At 41.6% G+C, this 20,132-nt stretch overlaps 2 protein-coding genes across 3 annotated transcripts; both read right to left on the reverse strand.

Annotated features, from left to right (window-relative positions):
• Positions 1-353: 353 nt before the first annotated feature.
• On the reverse strand, positions 354-8,873 carry pex19 (peroxisomal biogenesis factor 19). The gene is made up of 8 exons (XM_056410666.1): positions 8,764-8,873; positions 7,344-7,429; positions 5,959-6,121; positions 5,779-5,864; positions 5,502-5,699; positions 4,847-5,011; positions 3,536-3,580; positions 354-1,610 (listed from the first exon to the last, which is right to left on the reverse strand). The coding sequence occupies exons 1-8, from the start codon at positions 8,825-8,827 to the stop codon at positions 1,524-1,526; spliced, it is 894 nt and encodes a 297-aa protein (XP_056266641.1). The 5' UTR covers positions 8,828-8,873; the 3' UTR covers positions 354-1,523.
• A 2,925-nt stretch (positions 8,874-11,798) lies between these two features.
• On the reverse strand, positions 11,799-18,769 carry si:ch211-106k21.5 (leucine-rich repeat-containing protein 26). 2 transcript variants are annotated; one of them, XM_056410660.1, is made up of 3 exons: positions 18,704-18,769; positions 13,558-13,687; positions 11,799-13,493 (listed from the first exon to the last, which is right to left on the reverse strand). In XM_056410660.1, exon 3 carries the CDS (start codon positions 13,489-13,491, stop codon positions 12,292-12,294), a length of 1,200 nt encoding a protein of 399 aa, XP_056266635.1. In that variant the 5' UTR covers positions 13,492-13,493; positions 13,558-13,687; positions 18,704-18,769; the 3' UTR covers positions 11,799-12,291. The 2 variants fall into 2 exon arrangements, with proteins under 2 accessions (XP_056266635.1, XP_056266634.1); XM_056410659.1 differs by having other exon boundaries at positions 11,799-13,687.
• Positions 18,770-20,132: the final 1,363 nt, after the last annotated feature.

Consider the following 20,132-nt stretch of genomic DNA (forward strand, 5'->3'; position numbering starts at 1 on the left):
CTGCTCTAGCTGGTCTAGTTCTACAGTCTGGAGCGCGAAGAAGCTAATAAAGCGAGTCGAGTCAATATTTAGATTATTTTATTAAGTAAGAAGTAAAAAAAAAAATAATAATAATCAGTAATGTAGTTATTATTATCAGCCTTCAACCAATAGCAATGAACACAAACTATGTCACCGAACATCATTTTTATTGCTACCTTAATTTGCATATTGGATAGTTTAATCTACAGTAAATACAAGTATCATAACTAGTTGTAATAAACACACAAGTATAACAACAAAAATTGACAATATCTGAACATAAATATATTAAATCACTTAAATGACTAATAATACACAACATAATAAAAAAGTTAGATTATACAATTATTTTATTTAATATATTTACAAAACAAGACTGTCAAATAACAGGATGCTTTTATTATTTCTTACGGTGCCGTGGGGACGCTTTGCATCGGCCCTGAGAGTTGAATACATTTCTTTATTATACAGTTATTGAGGAGCTGATGGTCATGTGACTTCTCGTCCTCACAGCCAACACGTCATCTGGCCCGTGGACGTTTCTCTCCTCACAGGACAAAAAACTGAAAGTATACGGTGGTAAACACTCCTGAATATCCCTCAAGAGTTCCTTCTGTCCCGACAAAGAAAGCATCACTCTGCACATTAAACACACCGGGAGTCATGATCAATCATTTCCAATCAATACATGGGATTAGGGAGATACCACTCAGGGGAGGGAGGGGTTAAATTAGTTTGCTGGATTACAGTTGGCGCTGGGAACCCCTCTAGTATTTTTTAAATCATTTAAATAATTAACAAATGTACACAAGCTTTTCTTTCAGTTTCCTGACACGTCAATAATTAACTCGTTAAGTCTCCTCTACACAAAGCATAGGTGTGTGTGTGTGTGTGTGTTTCATGACGCACCACAGAATGATCACTTGGGTGTAGAAGTGGGACGACAATGCAGAATTCACCCCACTTTAAAACTATAATCTTATGAGCTGAATGAAAAAAGTCTAAAAAAAGAACAACAAATAATAACTTCGATAGTAATTTTGCAAAAAGAAGAAGAAACAAAGGCACTGTTAATACCTGCGAGGTGGCTTGAGAGATGTTTACCATGAGGCTAAACAGTATTAAAAACAACGTGAAGAAGGACTTCTTTTTTTAAAGAAAGGCTGTTAAAACTAAACCGTAACCGCGGCAACGGCAACTAATGCAGATCTGTTGAAATGTTCTCAGCTGTGCGTTCAGAGATGTTTAGACAGGAGAGAGTGCGTTTGGTGTGAGGCTCCCGTTGGTTTTCATGCCTCCTCCTCTCCCTTCTGTTGTAGTTGTTGTTGTTGTTGTTGTCTGCATCCACACACACCTTCCACTCGATTGAGAGCAGTCTCAACCGGTGTGGTCACACTCCTTCACTCCCTGCCCGTAGACTGACGCGCACAGTGACCCCTATGACCTCGTGACCTCCGGGGGGGGGGGGGGGGGGGTTCTGGAAGGGCGGCGCCACCGCCTTATCACATGACGGAGCACTGCTCTGCCGCCGCGGCCCCGGGGCCTCCCGGGAGGTTCAGGGACTCCATGTCAAAGTTGAAGCCTGGAGGCTGATGGGGAAGAAGACATGGGAGGAAAATGACAATATTAATATATATATATATATATTAATATATATATATACACACATACATACACACACATATATATATATGAATTATATATATATTAATTAATTAATATATATTAATTAATATATATTAATACATATATTAAAATATATACTTTTTAAAAATATATAAAAATAGAAATGTATACACATATATATATTAAAATATATACATATATATAAACTAGGGCTGCAACTAACGATTATTTTGATAATCGATTAATCGGTTGATTATTCTATCGATTAATCGATTAATCGGATAAAAAAACAAAAACACTTTAATTTTCAACCCTTTATTCAAAACAGGGTTCGTATGGTCATGGAAAACCTGGAAAAGTCATGGAATTTTTAAATGGCTATTAGCAGGCCTAGAAAAGTAATTGAAAAAAATAAAATCCCAAAATATTTGGAAAAGTAATGCAAATTTGTTTTATTCAAATTTTAATTTACATGGTATATATATGGTATGCTTTGGAATTCTCATTGTTAGTTTAAATACTACATCTCACTTTGTCACGTATAGACAGAGTTTTCACAAAATGTTTAATCATGGAAATTTGGTTTAAAGTCATGGAAAGGTCCTGGAGATCCACTGGTCACCATGGTGATGAACCCTGTTCACTGGTCACCATGGTGATGAACCGTCACAAACAGACAGCTCTCCTCTCCTGAGCAGTGGTCCCCATGTGGCCCCGCCCCCTGAACAATACCAGAGACGCGTTCCGATTTATTATTTTGTTCACCTGGCCCGCTGCCGTTGAGATTGCAGTGAGACGCGGAAAAAATGTGAAGTGGTGCTCTTCTTCACAATAAAACATCTTTGATGGGGCGTGTCGCGTCTCGGCCAATCAGCGTTCAGATGTCCACAGCGTTTGGGAAGTTGGGTTAGCTTGAATGTTAGTCCACTACATCTGCTGCTGTCACGCTGCACGGTGTAGCGATGCTAACAAAGTACCCGTACGTTAAAAACGATGTGATTTAGCATATTTTTAGTATCGATACTTCATTAAAAGAGCGATCAGAGCGATCAGAGCGATCAGAGCGCACGCTGCTCCGCTCTGTTAAATGCTGTTTGCACGCGCAGCGCTCACAGCGAGTCGTGGTTTATCTCCGTTGCCTTTCTCCATGGAAAAATATTTTCCGCTATCCGCCACGGAATAAATAACCACGATTTCTACGTTATACTCTTGTGGAAATGCCACACACGTGGTGACATGTAGCGCCCTGGTGTCTGGGTTCATAACGTCACCCGTAGGCGCACACAGCTCCGTGAATGTCTCCGACGACGTGAATGACTTCCGCTTCCAGCGCCACGTGAGCAGCAGCAGCCAATTAGATTCATCAACAGAGGAGCAGCTCAGCGCTGATTGTTTCTCCAGCGCCGCTCTGCGCTCAACTCAACTTTGTTTATACTCCGTGACTTATTGAGCGCCGTAATAATCGCGCGACACAACGAATCGAGAATGAAATTCGTTGCCAACTATTTTAATAATCGATTTTTATCGATTCGTTGTTGCAGCCCTAATATAAACATTCATTTATTTTAGCACACATTTATTTGAATACATATATATATTAAAATATATATATATAAAAAAAGAGATATATAAAATATATATATATATATGCATTAAAATAAGGGTGATGAAATAAAATAAGTGTAATAACATAAGTGTGTGTGTGGGTTTTCTTTTAATAAAAAGGGACTCAAGTATGGCAATATGAAAGTTATAGACACGTTCCAATTTTAAAGCCCCAATAACTAATAATACAACAACCGCCTCCTTGGCTGCACACGGAGGCGGTTGCTATGGAGGTTGCTATGGACATTTCTGTGCTCATCCGAGAGACTCGGTGGAAACTTACCGCGTCGCCCGCGAGCTCTTTGGGGGGCTGACCGAGGTCCTGCAGCTGCAGGCAGAAAGCATCACAACCTGAGACGAGTTTCATCCCCAGACAACCAAACTTTAAAGGACCGTTAGCACCCCCCCTGTGACGCTCACTGCACGCACCAATGAGATGAAACACCTTTGAGCCTAAATATTTAATTAGTTGCTTTCACTGAAAGTAGAAATTCACCAATTTAATCCGTAAGAAGTTTATAAATTATATTTCCAGAACTTGTAAACAGATTAAAATAAACATATGATCAAGCAGCAGTAAATGCTCATATATACACACGCATACACTTATTTTATTACTCTTTTAGTTTATTTTACCACACATTTATTTTATTATATATATAAAAATAAGTGTGATAAAATAAAGTAAATGCGTGATAAAATGTATATATACAACCATTTATTTTATCAAGCATTCACTTTAATATATATATATATATATAAAAATATATATGAAAATAAATGCGTTATAAAATAAGTGTGTATATATATACAGGACTGTCTCAGAAAATTAGAATATTGTGATGAAGTTCTTTATTTTCTGTAATGCAATTAAAAAAACAAAAATGTCATGCATTCTGGATTCATTACAAATCAACTGAAATATTGCAAGCCTTTTATTCTTTTAATATTGCTGATTATGGCTTACAGCTTAAGAAAACTCAAATATCCTATCTCTAAATATTAGAATATCATGACAAAGTATACTAGTAGGGTATTAAACAAATCACTTGAATTGTCTAATTAACTCGAAACACCTGCAAGGGTTTCCTGAGCCTTGACAAACACTCAGCTGTTATAAATCTTTTTTTTTACTTGGTCTGAGGAAATATTAAAATTTTATGAGATAGGATTTTAGAGTTTTCTTAAGCTGTAAGCCATAATCAGCAATATTAAAAGAATAAAAGGCTTGCAATATTTCAGTTGATTTGTAATGAATCCAGAATGCATGACATTTTTGTTTTTTTAATTGCATTACAGAAAATAAAGAACTTTATCACAATATTCTAATTTTCTGAGACAGTCCTGTATATACACATACACATTTATTTTAATATATATATATATAAAAGAATCAATATATATATATTAAAATAAATGTGATAAAATCCAATAAATGCATAATAAAAAAAACGTGTAATAAAATAAGTGTAATAAAATAAGTGTATATATATATATATATGTAAATACAAATACATACATTTATTTTATTATTTACATTTATTTTAATAACTAAATATCCGAGCACATGAAATGACAGTGAGGCATCTCCTACCTTCTGCATGAGGTCCATGATGCTCTCGAACGCGGCGTCTTTATCTCCGGCCTCCTCGACCTCGAAGCCCTTGCAGATCTCGCCCATGATCTGGGACTGCTGCTCGTAGCGCTGGTAGTCCTCCGGGCTCAGGCTGGGCTTGTTGGCCTCCAGCCATTCTGGGTACTGTGGGGGGAGGGGCGGGGGGCACGCACACACACACACATGCATGAGCGACTCTGGCAAAAGTAATTTAATTTATTTGTTTCATTCGCTGAAAATAGAAATTCACCATAGGTAATTTAATCCGTATTAGATTTATACATTTTATTTCCAGAACGTGTATACAAATTAAAATAAATATCAATATTGCAATTTTCATTCAGCAGTAAATGCTCATATATATATATACATTAATTTTAATATATATATATTTATATAAATATTAAAATAAGTGTGATAAAATAAAATAAGTGTAATAAAATAAATGTGATAAAATAAAAAAATGTAATCAAATAAATGTGTGATAAAATAAAATAAGTGCAATAAAAAATAAGCGTGATAAAATAAAATAAGTGTGTAATAAAATAAGTGTAAACCAATAAATGTGTGATAAAATAAAATAAGTGTAATAAAATAAAATAAGTGTAATAAAACGGTCAGACCCAACACACACCTTGGCGGTGATCTCCTTGAGAGACGGATAGAGCACTTCCTTGGAGAGGAGGTTCTGCATGATGGACTGCATGATGGGGAGGATGTTTCCGTCATCGTCTCCTCCTCCTCCTCCTCCTCCTCCTCCTTCGCTGCCGCCCTCCTCCAATCCCAGGCCCTCCAGGGCCTTGACGAGGTCGTCTCCATCTAGTCCCGAGGACTGGAAGACAACAGCACCGAGAGTCGGTTCGGGGCTCCGTGTTGGCTGCATCTCTCTCAGCCGTGTGAGAACACTTCACCTGCAGGTTGTCTGCATTCTTGGCCAGACCACGCAGGGTGTCTTTGAGGCAGCAGGTGAACTCCTGCTGGGATTCCGTGTCGGTTCCTGGAAGGAAGACGCTTTTAACATTTACACACTAGGGAGAAGAACGTCCCCCCCCCCCCCCCCCAAAATAAGGCTAAAAATGTGCAGACCGTACCGACTTTGCCCGCCGCCTCCGACAGCTTGTGGAAGTGCTGCAGAAGCTCCGGCTCCTCGTGGGCCAGCTCGCTCATGGCCTTCTCCCACTCCTCCCGGGCCTGGGACGCCATGTCGCCCTCAAAGAGGGTCTCGAACAGCTTGCTGTCCTCGAGCATCGGAGGCTACACGGGGTGAACAACAACACGTCGAGCTCCTTCTTCACTCTTTGAACCTCGTGATCAGAATCTACCGGACGATGTTGTGTTGACCGATGGAGTTCCGTGACTTTTAAATGACTTTAAACCAAATTTACAAGACCAAAAAGTGAGAATATGTAGTATTTAAACTAACAATGAGAATTCACACATGAATGAGAGACGATAGTTTGATTGACTTTTGGGATTTCATTTTTCTTTCAAGACTTTCAGGCCTGGAGATAAACAATTTTAAATTCCATGATTTTGCCAGGTTTTTCATGACCGTGTATATATACAGGACTGTCTCAGAAAATTAGAATATTGTGATGAAGTTCTTTATTTTCTGTAATGCAATTAAAAAAACAAAAATGTCATGCATTCTGGATTAATTACAAATCAACTGAAATATTGCAAGCCTTTTATTCTTTTAATATTGCTGATTATGGCTTACAGCTTAAGAAAACTAAAATATCCTATCTCTAAATATTAGAATATCATGAAAAAGTATACTAGTAGGGTATTAAACAAATCACTTGAATTGTCTAATTAACTCGAAACACCTGCAAGGGTTTCCTGAGCCTTGACAAACACTCAGCTGTTATAAATCTTTTTTTTTACTTGGTCTGAGGAAATATTAAAATTTTATGAGATAGGATTTTAGAGTTTTCTTAAGCTGTAAGCCATAATCAGCAATATTAAAAGAATAAAAGGCTTGCAATATTTCAGTTGATTTGTAATGAATCCAGAATGCATGACATTTTTGTTTTTTTAATTGCATTACAGAAAATAAAGAACTTTATCACAATATTCTAATTTTCTGAGACAGTCCTGTATATAAATATAAATATATATTAAAATAAATATATAATAAAATAAAATAAGTGTAATAAAATAAATGTGTGATAAAATGAAATCTAATAAAATAAGTGTAATAAAAAAAAAGTGTAATAAAATAAAATAAGTGTAATAAAATAAGTGTGATACAATAAAATAAGTCCTTTTTTGTTTGTCTGGGGACAGAACTTTGTCAACTTCACAGGTTGCGCAACAACCCGCCAGGTGAATGTACCAAAGGTCAACGCTTTGTAAAGAGTTGAGAACTAATAACAACAAAGACGCAACAAATACTTTGATCAAAATAAAGCTTTTCGGAGTTTAACCCGAATGATCCTCAACCCGCTCATTTCAAAGATAATTACCAACAGACCTTCTCTGCGCTGCTATTGGCCGAGGAGGAGGAAGCAGCGGCGGCGGGTTCAGGCGGCGGCTTGTTGTCAAAGTCATCCAGCGCACCTTAAAAAAAACACATTACAACCATGCCAGAGGCCTCAGATCATTACACAAGTAAGAACACAAATGTCAGAATTCAGACAATATATACTTTTTGCTTTAAGCTCTTTTACAGCGTTAAAAACACAACTCTTTAATATTATGAATTAAGATCAATCCGAGTTTAATGTAATATGCCAAATGATATTAAAACGAGGATATAGTGGTATAACTGTTCATATATATATATATATATATATATATATAAATAAATAAATAAATGTGTGACAAAATAGAATAAGTGTAATACAATAAGTGTGATAAAATAAAATAAATGTGTAATACAATAACCATGGAACTGCTTTACAGCATGGTACTGTAAATATGTTTTAAAGTATAATCCTGTAATTAAGTTTTATAGCACATAACCGGAAATAATGACATACTAAATATAGCCGACTACACTATCAACTAATAATTATTACTGAAAATGTAAACACAGACTCACTGTTATTAACATAATAATGTTTTCTTTAAACAATTACATGTAGATATAGTCAATATAATTTGTCATTAAAGAGCTAGAATATACATTTGAGTTTTTATAAACTTTTTGTATGGGGGGGGGGGGGGGGGGGGATATCCCAGAAATAAAATAGAATAAAATGCATTATTTCTATTGATTTACTTACATTGTGGACCTTCTTTTACCACAGAAATAACTTTCAAAATTAACATTTTAAATAGGCTACATTCCACTTTACATAAGAAAACATCTGCAAACATCAGCCACAGTAAAAAAATAATATATATATATATATATATATTATTCATAAGCAGCTCACTATGTTAATCACACACTTTATAAACATAAACATGTTGGTACGTAAACAAACGTAAACAAACACGTCTCAAGTTACAAGCTTACAGGCAAAACCCTAAAATAAAAACACCTGCCGGCTCGTTGAGCTGCAGTCGGTCCTCCAGGAGACACACATTATAAAGTACTGTGCATCATTATTATTATAGCATTAAACCTCATTTAACGTGATTCTGATGTGTTGCTGCACGGAGGGAATCACCCGGCTGACGTCGGCTCATCCGGGTCACTGCTCGAATTGCTTCATCACGCTCCACGTGCACGCGCATAGTTTTAATGTAATTTCTTTTGGATAATAATAATAATGACATCATCCCTCTGGTGCGACCGTCCACAGACACATGCAGCGACTTGTTGTCGGTCCCGCGGACCCAGAGGTCCCACCGAGCACACGCGCTAGCCCCGGACCGGCGGAGCGGCGGACCGGCGGAACCCCCCGGGGTCGCGCGCGGTAGAGGACTCGATGTCAAACACTCACTGTCCAGCAACTCGTCCAGCTCGGCGTCGTGCGCGGCGGACGGCTCCCCTGCTCCCGACGCCATGACGGGACCTTGATCCAAACAGCCTCGAAGCACCGAGCGGGGAGGGGGGGGGGCGAGGGGGGGCGAGGGGGGGGCCCTGAGAAATGACGTTTCTGCCTCGGGAAGAAAAGAAGAAGAAAAATGTCGCGTAAATATGACGTAGTGACTGCAGGTCAGGAAGTGGACTCTGGCGCCATCTAGTGGCAGTGCTGAACAACTACAGGCCAAAACACATGACAAGTGACAGGAAGGGAGGGAAATACTCAACTAGGTGCAACGAAAACGATGAAATAAAGTGAAATTAATGAATACAAACGAATGAATATGATTTTATTAAGTTGTTATTTTTTATGGAAATAAAAATAAAAATAACAGGAGGCCAATTTGTGATCTTAAAATGCGGTTGGGGTGCAGACTTTAATGCAGGAGAACAGTGTGTAAATATCAAATGGAAAGTGTATTGCCCATGCATTGTTTAGGGATCACTGGCTACTTTCAAGTATATTCCGATTAGTCATCAATATATATATAATATATCTATATATATATATATATATTTTAAATGTCATGAATAGTTTGAACAACAAAAACACACAGAATAAATATATAAACAGCCCATAATACATCTTTTAAACCACATGCAGACTTGTATCTTTAACTTGTGTTATTTATTACCAATAGATTAATGCCTCCTTCACGATAAAAGTACACTTTCGTTGTGTTGTGTGGCTGATGAATGGTAGTTTGCTTTTCCTGCCGCGAGATGGCGCTCTTGTGACGGTCAGCCTCAGGCCCGAGGCCTCTGTCTGTATTTATCTCATCAACAAAGAGACTCCATGGCTCTCTTATTGACATAAACAGTGAAAGAACATCCGACACATGTAATGCCAAGTGTTGTGTTGATTTATAATACTTCATAACTTCGGGACTGCAGATCAGCTGTTTCCTGAGATTTTTCTCGTTTATCCGTCACATTCATTTCCTGGGATGTTTATTCTCATTTTCTTTACCTAAACATCAACGGATGGGAAGATACTAAGTACTTCTAGCCAGGAGGCCAATGTTGTTCCTTTGACATCACTGCACTTACAAAACAATAAGCAGCAGGATGTATGATTAGAGATGCGCCCCCAGCAGCACGTGAAGTCACTCTGACACCAGTCTTCTTCTGTTCCTCTAATTGTGTCACAACAATCCTGTTTTGGGGTAAATCTCAACTCGACGTGATTTTGATTTTTGGATGAACTAAACTCTCAGACGAGCGTCTCTTAAAGAGACAGTACCTGGTCCTCTCCCAGCCTCCACCAGCCTCAGGACACAAGCAGAGACACTGTCTTTTCCCCAAGGCTTAGGCCACACTGCTACTAATTCTCAAAATCAGTCATATATCGATAATAAAGGCACAGGATCTCTTAAAACAGTCATATATCGATAATAAAGCCCCAGGAAAAGGACTTATAAAAGACTAAAACAACACATACAAACCACATACACCTTCTTTTAACACTTTTATTTAATATATTTGTTTAATCTCCTCATCCTCTTCCACATCCCTCGAAAAAAGGTTTAACATACGCACCTCCAGTCTCAGGCCCCTGCAGACATACTGTCTTTTCCCACAAGTTTTTAGAGCACACAATACAGCAGCAGCACTACTTAATCTCTTTAACCAGGCATATATCGATAATAAAGGTCAGGAAAAGGATTAATAAAGACTAAAACAACAGTCCATTCAAATAACATACCCCTTTTAACACTTTTATTATATATACTTCTTTAATATCCCCTCCTACTCCTCCTCCTCCTCCCTCGAAAAAACACCGCGATAATAAAAGCCCAGGAAAAGGACTTATAAAAGTCTAAAACAACACATACAAACCACATACTGTTCATTTTATTAAGTTAATTCACAAAAACATTGCATGAACTACATGCATTGGGGTCTTAACTGCATATACCCGTTTACAGCTGCCACCCCCTCCCCTCCCCTCCCCTCCTCCCCCCTAAAGGTGGGGGTTCTATACTACTGACAGGAAGCAGGAGGAGGAGAGTGGAGGAGCGAGGAGGAGAGAGGAGGAGAGAGGAGGAGCGATGTTCTCAAGGTTCTATGTTCTGGCCATCCACTGATGAATAGTCCCGCAAGCTTATCCTTCTACTAGAACCCTTCTACTAGAACCATTCTACTAGAACCCTTCTACTAGAACCATTCTACTAGAACCCTTCTACTAGAACCATTCTACTAGAACCCTTCTACTAGAACCCTTCTACTAGAACCCTTCTACTGGAACCCTTCTACATGAACCCTTCTACTAGAACCCTTCTACTAGAACCCTTCTACTAGAACCATTCTACTAGAACCATTCTACTAGAACCCTTCTACTAGAACCATTCTACTAGAACCCTTCTACATGAACCCTTCTACTAGAACCATTCTACTAGAACCCTTCTACTAGAACCCTTCTACATGAACCCTTCTACTGGAACCCTTCTACATGAACCCTTCTACTAGAACCCTTCTACTAGAACCATTCTACTAGAACCCTTCTAATAGAACCCTTTTACTAGAACCATTCTACTAGAACCCTTCTACTAGAACCATTCTACTAGAACCATTCTACTAGAACCCTTCTACTAGAACCCTTCTACTAGAACCCTTCTACTAGAACCCTTCTACTAGAACCATTCTACTAGAACCCTTCTACATGAACCCTTCTACTAGAACCCTTCTATATGAACCCTTCTACTAGAACCCTTCTACATGAACCCTTCTACTAGAACCCTTCTACTAGAACCCTTCTACATGAACCCTTCTACTAGAACCCTTCTACTAGAACCCTTCTACTAGAACCATTCTACTAGAACCATTCTACTAGAACCCTTCTACTAGAACCATTCTACTAGAACCCTTCTACTAGAACCCTTCTACTAGAACCCTTTTACTAGAACCATTCTACTAGAACCCTTCTACTAGAACCCTTCTACATGAACCCTTCTACTGGAACCCTTCTACATGAACCCTTCTACTAGAACCCTTCTACATGAACCCTTCTACTAGAACCCTTCTACTAGAACCCTTCTACATGAACCCTCCTCCCGGACCTGAGTGGTCCCTCGCTCCCTGCAGAGCGGTGGGTTGAGGCTGCTTTCCTTCCTGTTGGAGATGATTAGTTGAATCCATGACGGCCTTTCATCTTTATTGATTACTTTGGCGTGAGTGAAGCTAGCCGTCTTTATGCTAAGCTAAGCTAACTGCCCCGGGGCGACAGCGCCGCTCTTAAAGCCCCTTGAAACAAGGATCTCTAACATCTAACCTGTGAGAGAATAAACAGCTTTCACAGAGTTCACGAGTCAAAGGGGATCAAGAAATCTGAATATGAAGGAACTACAAACTGAAGAAGACTCCAGTCTTCAGGGCTCGTTGAACCCGAGGAGGGTTCTGATCCTCCGGTCCACTGTGAGGAGCTTCCCAAGGCGTCGGACCCTCGTCACGAAAGGCCGACGTCCTCGTCCTCGCCGCGGTCCGAGTCCTCCAGCTGCAGCCCCGGCACCAGGCTGTAGTACTCGGTGGACTGGGTCAGGTACGCCTTCTCCCGGTCGGCCGAGTCTTTCATGACCTCGGTCACGCTGACCGAGTCCAGGTCCGCCTGGCCGGCCCCGTCGGTCCCCTGGGGGCCCCGCCCCCCCTCCGGGGAGCCGGACGCTCGCGGAAGACACTCGGCCAGCTTGACCTCCACCTCCTCGTAGACGTCCCCGGTGCCGCCCAGAAGGGCGGCGGCCGGGCGCAGCTGCAGCTGGTTCCCCGGGATCCCCTCGCCGCCGCCGCCCGCCGCTCTACCGGGCTCCGCCTTCTGCTTGCCGCGGTGCTTCTGGCCGTTGCAGGCGGCGCCGGAGGACCTCCTCTTCTTCGAGGCGCTTACGGGCGCCTCCCTCCTCTTCCTCCCGCAGCACCAGCAGAGCACCAGGGCGGCGAGGATAACGAGAGGGAGCACGATGAAGAGCGCCGTGAGGCCGGCCGGGCGGCAGGCGTCGCTCCGCCTCACGGACAACGCGGCCCTGCCGGCCAGGCGCCGGGGCGAGACGCAGGTCAGGTTCCCCAGCAGGTCGCGCAGCGCGGCGGTGCCGTTGAGCTTCCTGCCGGCCTCCAGGCCCTCGAGCAAGGCGCAGGAGCAGTCCCACGGGTTCCCCTCCAGCTGCAGCGTCTGCAGGCGGGGCTTCTGCAGCAGAGCGCCCGGGAGGAGGCGGAGCCGGTTTCCCCGCAGATCCAGCTTCCGGAGGCGGTCCGAGCCCCGGAGGAACCCCTCGGGGAGCTCCTGGATCAGGTTCCCGCTCAGATCCACCTCCGTCAGGCCGGGACAACCGGCCAGAAACTCCCTCGGCAACGCCGTCAGGCCGTTGCGAGCCAGGTAAACCTTCCGCAGGGTCGATGCGCCGCCGCCGCCGCCGAGGACCGAACTGATGTTGCAGGAGGAGAGATCCAGGGTGGCGACGGCGGTCCCGTTGGTGAGCGCGGACCAGAGCACGTGGCCGAAGGCGGAGCCGGAGAAGTTCAAGCAGCAGGCGTCGGCGGGAACCTCGGAGGGGAACCGGGACAGAACGGTGGCCGCCGGACACGGACATCCACCCACGGCCGCCGTCTCCACCAGCAGGGCGAGCATCAGCAGGGCGCCGCGGCGCCGGAGGAGCATCTCTGGAACGGGAAAGGGCAGCGTGACGCACGGCGGGCGCTTCATGCTGCCGCAGTGGCCCCTTACCTCTCTGCCTCTCTCTCTGTGGATACTCTCAGTTGTAAACCTAGCAACTTCTCAGAGGACTCCCGGTTGCCGTGAGGATCGTGGGCGTCGGCATGGCGACGCGACTCACCGGGGATCAGGAGTCCGGTGGCTGTCGGAGGAGAGGAAACAGACGGCGGGAAAGTTGTGCAAACATTCCCCGGAGCTGAAGTCGCATTCTTCACGTCTCAAAGGAAATCACACCGAAGCATTATTCACTCAGTTTGTGTTGTTTCATCGGCGTGACGGTCGTCTGTCGTCTGTCGTCTGTTTTCTGTTGTATGTCGTCTGTTTTCTATTGTCTGTTGTCTGTTTTCTATTGTCTGTCGTATGTTGTCTGTCGTCTGTTTTCTGTTGTATGTCGTCTGTTTTCTATTGTCTGTCGTCTGTTTTCTATTGTCTGTCGTCTGTTTTCTGTTGTATGTCGTCTGTTTTCTATTGTCTGTCGTCTGTTTTCTGTTGTATGTCGTCTGTTTTCTATTGTCTGTCGTCTGTCGTCTGTTTTCTGTTGTATGTCGTCTGTTTTCTATTGTCTGTCGTCTGTCGTCTGTTTTCTGTTGTATGTCGTCTGTTTTCTATTGTCTGTCGTCTGTTTTCTATTGTCTGTCGTCTGTCGTCTGTTTTCTGTTGTATGTCGTCTGTTTTCTATTGTCTGTCGTCTGTTGTCTGTTTTCTGTTGTATGTCGTCTGTCGTCTGTTGTCTGTTTTCTGTTGTATGTCATCTGTTTTCTATTGTCTGTCGTCTGTTTTCTATTGTCTGTCGTCTGTCGTATGTTGTCTGTCGTCTGTTTTCTGTTGTATGTCGTCTGTTTTCTATTGTCTGTTGTCTGTTTTCTATTGTCTGTCGTCTGTTGTCTGTCGTCTGTTTTCTGTTGTATGTCGTCTGTTTTCTATTGTCTGTCGTCTGTTTTCTATTGTCTGTCGTCTGTTGTCTGTCGTCTGTTTTCTGTTGTATGTCGTCTGTTTTCTATTGTCTGTCGTCTGTCATCTGTTTTCTGTTGTATGTCGTCTGTTTTCTATTGTCTGTTGTCTATTGTCTGTCATATGTTGTCTGTCGTCTGTTTTCTGTTGTATGTCGTCTATTTTCTATTGTCTGTCGTCTGTTTTCTATTGTCTGTCGTCTGTTTTCTGTTGTATGTCGTCTGTTTTCTATTGTCTGTCGTCTGTCGTCTGTTTTCTGTTGTATGCCGTCTGTTTTCTGTTGTATGTCGTCTGTCGTCTGTTTTCTGTTGTATGTCGTCTGTTTTCTATTGTCTGTCGTATGTTGTCTGTCGTCTGTTTTCTGTTGTATGTCGTCTGTTTTCTATTGTCTGTCGTCTGTTTTCTATTGTCTGTCGTCTGTCGTCTGTTTTCTGTTGTATGTCATCTGTTTTCTATTGTCTGTCGTCTGTTTTCTGTTGTATGTCGTCTGTCGTCTGTTTTCTATTGTCTGTTTTCTGTTGTATGTCGTCTGTTTTCTGTTGTAAGTCGTCTGTCGTCTGTTTTCTGTTGTATGTCGTCTGTTTTCTGTTGTATGTCGTCTGTTTTCTATTGTCTGTCATATGTTGTCTGTCGTCTGTTGTCTGTTTTCTATTGTCTGTTGTATGTCGTCTGTTTTCTATTGTCTGTCATCTGTTGTATGTCGTCTGTTTTCTATTGTCTGTCGTCTGTCATCTGTTTTCTATTGTCTGTCGTCTGTTTTCTATTGTCTGTCGTCTGTTTTCTATTGTCTGTCGTCTGTTGTCTGTTTTCTGTTGTATGTCGTCTGTTTTCTATTGTCTGTCGTCTGTCGTCTGTTTTCTGTTGTATGTCGTCTGTTTTCTATTGTCTGTTTTCTATTGTCTGTCGTATGTTGTCTGTCGTCTGTTTTCTGTTGTATGTCGTCTATTTTCTATTGTCTGTCGTCTGTTTTCTATTGTCTGTCGTCTGTTGTCTGTCGTCTGTCGTCTGTTTTCTGTTGTATGTCGTCTGTTTTCTATTGTCTGTCGTCTGTCGTCTGTTTTCTGTTGTATGTCGTCTGTCGTCTGTTTTCTGTTGTATGTCGTCTGTTTTCTATTGTCTGTTGTCTGTTTTCTATTGTCTGTCGTATGTTGTCTGTCGTCTGTTTTCTGTTGTATGTCGTCTATTTTCTATTGTCTGTCGTCTGTTTTCTATTGTCTGTCGTCTGTTGTCTGTCGTCTGTTTTCTGTTGTATGTTGTCTGTTTTCTATTGTCTGTCGTCTGTCGTCTGTTTTCTGTTGTATGTCGTCTGTCGTCTGTTTTCTGTTGTATGTCGTCTGTTTTCTATTGTCTGTCGTCTGTTTTCTATTCGTCGGCGTTGTCTGTCGTCTGTTTTCTGTTGTATGTCGTCTGTTTTCTATTGTCTGTCGTCTGTTTTCTATTGTCTGTCGTCTGTCGTCTGTTTTCTGTTGTATGTCGTCTGTTTTCTATTGTCTGTCGTCTGTTTTCTGTTGTATGTCGTCTGTCGTCTGTTTTCTATTGTCTGTTTTCTGTTCTATGTCGTCTGTCGTCTGTTTTCTGTTGTATGTCCTCTGTTGTCTGTTGTATGTTGTCTGTTTTCTATTGTCTGTTGTCTGTCGTCTGTTTTCTGTTGTATGTCGTCTGTTTTCTATTGTCTGTTGTCTGTCGTCTGTTTTCTATTGTCTGTCATATGTTGTCTGTCGTCTGTTGTCTGTTTTCTATTGTCAGTTGTATGTCATCTGTTTTCTATTGTCTGTTGTCTGTCGTCTGTTTTCTATTGTCTGTTGTATGTCGTCTGTTTTCTATCGTCTGTTGTCTGTTTTCTATTGTCAGTTGTATGTCGTCTGTTTTCTATTGTCTGTTGTCTGTCGTCTGTTTTCTATTGTCTGTCATATGTTGTCTGTCGTCTGTTGTCTGTTTCTATTGTCAGTTGTATGTCGTCTGTTTCTATTGTCAGTTGTATGTTGTCTGTTTTCTATTGTCTGTTGTATGTCGTCTGTTTTCTATTGTCAGTTGTATGTCGTCTGTTTTCTATTGTCTGTCGTCTGTTTTCTATTGTCTGTCATATGTTGTCTGCTTTCTATTGTCTGTTGTCTGTTTTCTATTGTCAGTTGTATGTCGTCTGTTTTCTATTGTCTGTCATCTGTTGTCTGTTTTCTATTGTCTGTTGTCTGTTTTCTATTGTCTGTCATCTGTTGTCTGTTTTCTATTGTCTGTTGTCTGTTTTCTATTGTCTGTCGTCTGTTGTCTGTTTTCTATTGTCTGTCGTCTGTTTTCTATTGTATGTCGTCTGTTGTCTGTTTTCTATTGTATGTCGTCTGTTGTCTGTTGTCATTGTCTCCAGCAGGAGGTCGAGCTCGACAGACAGTAGTGATAATAATAATAAAGGCGTGAGTCAGACTCGGCTCAGAGTGGTGAAGACACGTTTTGACCGTCTGTTGTATGTCGTCTGTTTTCTATTGTCTGCCGTCTGTCGTCTGTTTTCTATTGTCTGTCGTCTGTTGTCTGTCTGTAGACTTGGCTCAGCGTGGTGAAGACACGTTTTGACCGGATGTTTAAACACAGGATGCAGGAAATATGATTTTACTGTCTCAACAAACCGAGTGATGACAGGATCCCGTCAAAGTAAAACACACGGAAGCTGTTGCAAAAAAATGCAACTTGAATACTTAAAAACAGCATAAAGTTGTAAATAAAGAATACATTTAAATGGATAAACATGTAATAAGATCCTTTAAAGCCTTTATTTTGAATTCTGAACTTTATCTTTATTGATGTTCACTATGAACCATCAAGTATTCACAAACCTCCAGAACAGAGATAAAGTCGCTTGTTTTCTGGTCAACGAGTTCATATATTTATAAATATATACACATATACTATATATATATATAAATATAAATACATGTTTTTATATTTATATATATATATTTTTTTCTTTAAAAAATTAATATCTGTAATTATATAAATATATATATATAATACAACAACGTAAACATTTTTTTTTAAATTACATATGTTTTTAATATATATATATAAATTATATATCTTTCCTCCTTTGCTTCTTTCCTTCTTTACTTCCTTCCAACTTTCCTTCTTTGCTTCCATCCTTCTTTCCTCCTTTCCTTCTTTACTTCCTTCCTCCTTTCCTTCTTTGCTTCCATCCTTCTTTACTTCCTTCCTCCTTTACTTCCTTCCTCCTTTCCTCCTTCACTCTGAGGAGGTGAGGTTAAACATGTCTCCTCCTCCTCAGATAGGAGGAGCACTCGGGCCTCAGAGATAAACTCCCAGCATGCCGAGGGTCAGGAGGTCAAAGCTCACACGCCAACAACATTTTGTTTTTTTAAAGCTTTCTGTAAATATTGACAGACGAGGTCTGACCTCTTGACCCAGAGCCTCTTCCTCCTCCAGCGGTGATGAAGAGGAGGCGGCCGGGGTCACTCTGTATCCGCGTGAGGAGGAGCGGCTTCCTCTCCGGCTGCAGAGCTTCCTCTACGTCACGCTTCCATTCTTCTCTCGCTCTATCAATGTGTGTGTGTGTGTGTGTGTGTGTGGGGGGGGGGGTTGTTTTTAGTCTCCAACGGCCTTTTAAAGTCAGATTGTCTTGTTTTACTTGACTTAAGATGATTTAAATGTTGTAATTTAAGGTATTTTAATGTCGGCTCTACATTTTGTCGTATTTTAAGCAGCATTTATGTTTACAGACCAAAATATAATGATTTACTTAATAGAAAAAGGTAGAAAACTTCAATTAATGAGACCATTTTATGTACTAAAATGTGCACAAAAACACACAAAATCTGACAAACACACACAAAATCACACACACTTAAAAAAACCGTTTACAGACCATAATATAACAGTTGACTCAATGAAAAAAGGTAGAAAACTGCAATTAATGGGACAATTGTCTGTACTTTGAGGAGGAAAAGTTGCACAAAAACACACAAAAACACACAAAAACACACCATCATCATCATCATCATCATCAAGTGACGTCCCAGCAGCCCCTCCGTGGTGGCTTGAAGCTCCCACCTGGAGGAGCAGCGGGGAGGAGCAGCGGGGGGGTCCCACCTGGAGGAGCAGCGGGGAGGAGCAGCGGGGAGGAGCAGCGGGGGGGTCCCACCTGGAGGAGGAGCGGGGAGGAGCAGCGGGGAGGAGCAGCGGGGAGGAGCAGCGGGGGTCCCACCTGGTCACGCCGGTCCGCCGCTGCTGCTCCGCGGGTGAAGCGCGTCCCGATCCACCGAGCCGGCCGAACCTCTCCTCTCCGAATGCCTGGGGCGTCTCCCTCCGCGGGAATGTGGAACTACAGCTACAGGCGCGTGCACGTGTGTGTGTGCGGGTACGTGTGAAGGGAAGGGTGTTCATCGCGCGTGTCCCACGCGCACGCGGCTCGGTTGAAGTGTTCACAGAGCTGCTCCTCAGAGTTCAGCCCGAAGTTGAACCGCAGCGCGCCCCCTGGTGGCGGAGCGCCGAACAACACGTGAGAAGTAAGGACAGTAAAAGTACACACAGATTTCTGAATAAATATATATATATATATATATATTTATATTTATAGTTTGATGTGTTGATGCATTAATATGTACATCAACATTTTATATTTGTTTTTACAAATAATGTTGCGGCTTTGCTCTGATGATGTACAATGTACATGATAGTATAACGTAAGTAAGAGTACAATATAAATAGTATAAATTTAAAGCAACATGAAATGTAAAAACTGTACTTAGGGTACATTAATATATTTTACACATATACATTAATCAATTTAGAAGATTGTGATTTTTTGAATTTTACAAATCAAATTAATATTTATAATTCAATTCAATTCAGTTTCAATTCAGTTTATTTGTATAGCCCAATTTCACAAATTACAAATTTGTCTCGGAGTGCTTTACAATCTGTACACATAGACATCCCTGCCCCAAAACCTCACATCGGACCAGGAAAAACTCCCAAATAACCCTTCAGGGGGAAAAAAAGGGAAGAAACCTGGAGGAGAGCAACAGAGGAGGATCCCTCTCCTAGGATGGACAGATGCAATAGATGTAATGTGTACAGAAGGACAGATTTAGAGTTAAAATACATTCAATGAATATGACAGAGTGTATGAATAGTTCATAGTAGGCATATTCCACGATGGAGACCTCCACGATCCATCAGGCAGATGGCGGTGGGGAGGAGGAGTGGGCGGAGTCTCAACAGGACAGTGGCGTAGTCATGAGCAGGAATTCCACGACCCAGACGATCCATCAGGCAGATAGGATCTATGCCGTCTCATAGGGTCCGATGACCCCATGAGACGTAAAGTCAAAAGGACTTCCGGGGAGAAAGCAGAGTTAGTAACGTGTGATTGAGAGATGAAAATTCATCCTTAAGGAGAGAGAAAAGAGGAGATAGGTACTCAGTGCATCCTAAACGTCCCCCGGCAGCTATAAGCCTATAGCAGCATATCAAGGGGCTGGACCAGGGCAAACCTGATTCAGCCCTAACTATAAGCTCTGTCAAAGAGGAAGGTCTTAAGTCTACTCTTAAACGAGGTGACTGTGTCTGCTTCCCGGACTGAAATTGGAAGCTGGTTCCATAAAAGAGGAGCTTGATAACTAAAGGCTCTG

Source organism: Pseudoliparis swirei, unplaced genomic scaffold (genome assembly GCF_029220125.1).
Source record: "Pseudoliparis swirei isolate HS2019 ecotype Mariana Trench unplaced genomic scaffold, NWPU_hadal_v1 hadal_25, whole genome shotgun sequence".
NCBI lineage: Eukaryota > Metazoa > Chordata > Actinopteri > Perciformes > Liparidae > Pseudoliparis > Pseudoliparis swirei.